General features: G+C 34.0%; 1 protein-coding gene across 1 annotated transcript in view; it reads left to right on the top strand.

Moving 5' to 3' along the window:
- LOC145247806 (uncharacterized) overlaps nt 1–5,000 on the top strand; it is a 248,927-nt gene that overhangs the window by 223,112 nt on the left and 20,815 nt on the right. The window contains exons 4-5 of the mRNA XM_080109440.1: nt 1,435–1,649; nt 1,764–1,916. Coding sequence (XP_079965566.1) covers nt 1,435–1,649; nt 1,764–1,916 — 368 coding nt within the window. The remainder of the gene's footprint in view (nt 1–1,434; nt 1,650–1,763; nt 1,917–5,000) is intronic.

Below are 5,000 nucleotides of genomic sequence, written 5' to 3' on the forward strand. Positions count from 1 at the left end.
GTAAGTTATGAAAATATATATGGCAATTAAGTTACACACAATATCGCGCGTTTTATTTTATTCTTGTTGGAATTTCTACGGCTTATGACTTATATTTTTATAACTTACTACCTTGCTCTACTTATGTATTGAGCACTGTTGAAGTAAATACTGAACAATTTACCCATAAAATGATATCTTCGTATATTTATGTTATTGAATGAAGTAATCATATGTATATATATATATATATATATATATATGACACAAAATTGTCTCCCCTCCCAAACACCTTCCACTACCACACGCGCCTTCATTAATGTCATAACATAAAAAAGATTTATTTGAATAAACAAAATATCGTATTACCAGTTGTGTGTGTGTGTTTTTATTTAGCTGCCAAGTGTATATATCGAGACAATGACAAAATTATATAGATTGGAAAAATGCGTGATACAACCGGCTGCAGCGAATATATTTAATTATGTGTATGTGTGTATGTGTCTGTGTGTGGGTGGGTGTGTTGTAAAAAACAAAGAGTATACATAAATTAAACAAAGGAAAAAATAAAATTTTCTGATTCCATTTTTTTTTTCAATGCATTCTTTTCTACGTCCCTTTTTATAACATGTTATAAATCTCCTCCTGATTCTTTCTTTGCTTAGTACGTACCTGATGCTTAAAACAAAGGCCAAATAACATTTTTGAAAGACAAACTTACAAAATACAAAATTCGCGAAATAAACAAGGCTAATCTGGATAACCCTGTACAAGAATATGAGAGTGACCTCTCTTTGATGTAGTTTCAAATTTCATTACAACAATATATGATCAGTGTAACAATGGTGCGAGAAAGGAACTCGTAGTAATGTCAATGTGCAAAGGTTCTTCATCGAATGAAATAGTCAGTGAAACATTACGTAAAAAGGGAACATTCAAAAGAAACAGAGCAAAAAAAGAACATTATCCGCCCAGAGGTGCTGGATTGAAGAAGTAAATTAAATATAGTCACTTACAATATGATTCTTTCATTTGTATTGAACTATGTAGCACAATATTCTTTTCTGTATTCATTTCCACTTTTTAATCGCATATCAGTGTCAGTTCTATATTAACAAAAGAGACAACGTTTTCATAGAAATCTTTATAAATGTTAATATTTGCTGTATATTATTATTTTTTTTTTTTGAAAATGACTAATTTTTTCACTATTCAGAAATATATCAGTTTTATTAAAAAATATTTGTTGATTAAATATATTTCTCGTTCCGTGGAATTTTCGCGGGTCCTGCTAGTATATAAAAGTATACGGATAACTAAACACTGTTATGTATTATGAGATAATCGTATAATGTATATGCTTACGTAATTTGTGAATATCTGAATTTGAATCCAACAGGTACTCGTAGTAATTCAAAATATTTCACGCTGATTTTTTTTGTTTTCGTTTCATAGCATGGAAATGGGCAAATACCCACTTCAATCGCCGACGACATCATCCACGCCCAGCTCCACCCGTTCCTCACCCGGAAGTCACGAACAACCACAGAAAGAAAACCAGACCTGTGCTGTATGCGGGGACAATGCGGCCTGCCAACACTACGGTGTCCGGACATGCGAAGGTTGCAAAGGGTTCTTCAAGGTAAGCATTGCATTCTACAGCGGAAGCAGTAAAAAATTTTCTCCAGTTGCTTCCCTTATTAGGTAAGCACGACCGCAACGATACCAATACGCATGGAATATAGCGACCTAATCTTTATGTAAAAATGTTGGATATTTGGCAGGTGCCCCGACAATGACGTCAAAGGAAAGTTGGTCAGATCCTGGATCAAGGAGTTTCGGGAATGACATCAAAAATGTCAAAATTGGGGGTGTAAAATCACCGAAGATTAGCTCAGCAAGACTGACCGGCATTTCAAGACATTGTGTGGTGGAATGTTTGACGTAATCTGTGCCAATTAAAAAGAGGGGCAGACAACAGGAAGAGCAGAGAGCGGCGCCCACGACAGAATGAGTGACACTTTTTTTAATGCATTGCTTTAGATACTATAAAAATGCAATTTGAAATCACTTCTGATATATTCGCGCGGAAAATTATAGAATTCATTAATTTTTGGAACGCCCCACGTAACATTACATAGCATTAAAGCTACATATTATGAATACACAAGTAGTCCTGATATTAAGTGATGGGACGATTCCAATATTTTTACCGATTCTGATACAATTACCGATTCCGATTCTTTATAAATCTCTAATTATTTAACTATAAAATTGTTATTTCCCCCAATTTTCGTAAAAACACATGTTAAATATGCAGATATTTTCCTAAACATCATAATGCATTTGTGGTGCATGATGTATCGATTTTAGCTTTACTCGTATTTTTAAAATCAATAAATATTTATTATTTTATCATTATTACCGGCAATGAAAGATTCTACTTTAAATGAAATCAAATTTTAAAAAACACACACACAATTAAAAGAATCGTTTTGGCATCGGAAAATAGGAGTCAATTTTCCGATTCCAGTACTGATTCCGATACCCATAAATCTTCCGATTTTTTTCGAATCCCGATTCCGATTAATCATTATTAATATATTAGGTTTTCATCATTAGATCACGTAGGAAATATCCGGTAATAATATACAAAGTTGGTTGTTTTCCAGCGAATAAAACAGCCGTGTAAAATGTACCGATGTTTTTTAAGCGATTTGTAAAATGATAAGATAAATAATATCTTGAACTTTGAACTTTTCGAAATTGTTATTTATTTAAATATGCTCTGTTATATTTTAAGAAATATCGAGCTTCTCGTTTTAAAAAATGGTTAGTATACGTGAAGAATAGAAAATATACGAAAGCGTTCATTTTCACAAATATATGTGTGTGTTTGCGTGTGTAAATGTGTGAGTGTGTGTGTGCATGTGTGTGTGTTCGTATGTGAGTATGTTAGCTTGTCCTAGTGGCCTGTACGTCCGAGGACTCGTCAACGCCGTGCGTTCTAATCTGCGCGGACCAGACACCTGCTGTCGATGACTGATTGCTTTGTCTAAAATTTGACTTGGATTCGCTTAAGAGCTTTTAAGTTATCTGAAAATGTTATTTAGTCTGTCAATTTAATTTTTTGAAATAGCATATAATTTTGGTCTGTAACGCTTATGCTTGAAATAACAATTTTTTTTATCGCTAAACTCGCTGATTGAATAAAGCCAGCTTAAGAAGTGTCGTTCTTGTTCGACTGATATTTTTAGTATATCATTTTGTTCAATGCCCACCAACTCCACCACTTAAACAAACAAACAAAAACAACGTTTTCACTAAGAGACTACATTCAGCCATCAAATACCGAATCGTCGTCTCTCGGTGAATTCACGTGCTAACGAGATCAGAAACGTGACTTGGAAAATTAGCGTTTTATTATGTCAATGGGCGAAACAAACAAAATAAAATCACGTTGAATTCACGGATCGACGAGATTTGAGAAGTTGTGTTTCGAGATTTAAATATCAATCTTTTCGTTGCGTTTAAGAACCAAGATCTCTTTGAGAAATGAATGAATACTTGGATGGGGGCAGAAAAAAAAAGTACGATCATTATTGTAAAACTCGATTCGATCTTCGCGTTTTGCGATAAAAATGATGTTTCTAACAAAATCGTGACAGATCAACCAAACTATGTTTCAAATAGAACGGTGACATGCCAAAAATAAAAATTCTATTTCGAAATGTAATACATAGAAATTATCTTTATCTATATATTAGTGTTGAGACGATTTATCGGAATCGGGAATCGGGAAAATCAGAACTTTTCGGGGTATCGAAATCGGAAAAATGTGTGCCTATTTTCCGATACCAAAAACGATTATTTCAATTATTATTTTATTTGATTTTGTCTAAATGAAAACCTTCCGCTGCTGATAATAATAATAAAATAATCAATATTTATTGATTCTAAAATACCAGTAAAGCTAAAACTTATCGATCACCCCCAAGATCACAAACCGGGAAAAAAAACAAAAAAACAATTTTATAATTAAATATATTTAGAAATTTATAAAGAATCGAAATCGTTAATTGTATCAGAATCGAGAATTTAGTACGGAATCGATGAGTGTATCGGAATCTGAAAAGATATTGGAATCGTCCTATCACTACTATATATATATATTCGTGCGGGAATTAACCCCCCAAATTAATTGGTACTCTGTTAGGTGAGCCATTATTCCAGTTTTTTGGTTTTTTTTGGAGGGGGGTCGCGATGGAAAATATTGGTGCATTTCTTGGCGACTCTCGGACTCTTTACAGTGCAGAATTGTTTTGTGATTCTGTGTTTTTTGTAAGACGGTATTGTCTAAAAATATTTTGGTCAGTTTCGTTACGGACATTGTTCTGCTGGATCTTCTTTTATATATTTAATTCTGAGAACTAAATGTTTACAAGACAAAATACCGAAAAACCAAAATTAGACACAAGGTCAATCAAAAATGGGGAGGTGGTCTATGGTTATATTTGTCACTAAGCTACTCCTTGCTCTACGTCGCTATAATACGACATTCACGCCAGGGATCGTCCTACTTAAGATTCCAAACCAAGTCCGTTTTGGGGAAGTTTTTTTTTTGTTGGTGCGCCATCATGAGGTTTGGATTCTGGGATCTCATCAAATATTACGCGGTGTTCACACTAGTGGCACCATGTTGATGGTCATATCTTTTGCTTCTCTGGACAGTCGCTTTTAGCGATAAAAATTCTTTTTGAAACTGAACCATGAATAACAAACTGATGGCCGAAGCATCTCTTAGAGGCACGACGACGTATGTAATAAAAAAGAATGGCTGAATTCTTATTTTAGACGCGGATCCCGAACCCAGTTTTGTTCTCGCTAAAAGGTCAACTTTATTCCGCAGCCGTCGCCAACAAATACAGCTCTCGTTTAAGGAGAAGATGACAAAAAGATGAAGATAGAAAAGATGGCGTGATGCTGGCTGAAATAACTTAAAACATTCTTCTTCATCTCTA

The sequence above is a fragment of the Euprymna scolopes genome, chromosome 26, assembly GCF_053919585.1.
Source record: "Euprymna scolopes isolate OS-2025 chromosome 26, ASM5391958v1, whole genome shotgun sequence".
NCBI classification, from domain to species: domain Eukaryota; kingdom Metazoa; phylum Mollusca; class Cephalopoda; order Sepiida; family Sepiolidae; genus Euprymna; species Euprymna scolopes.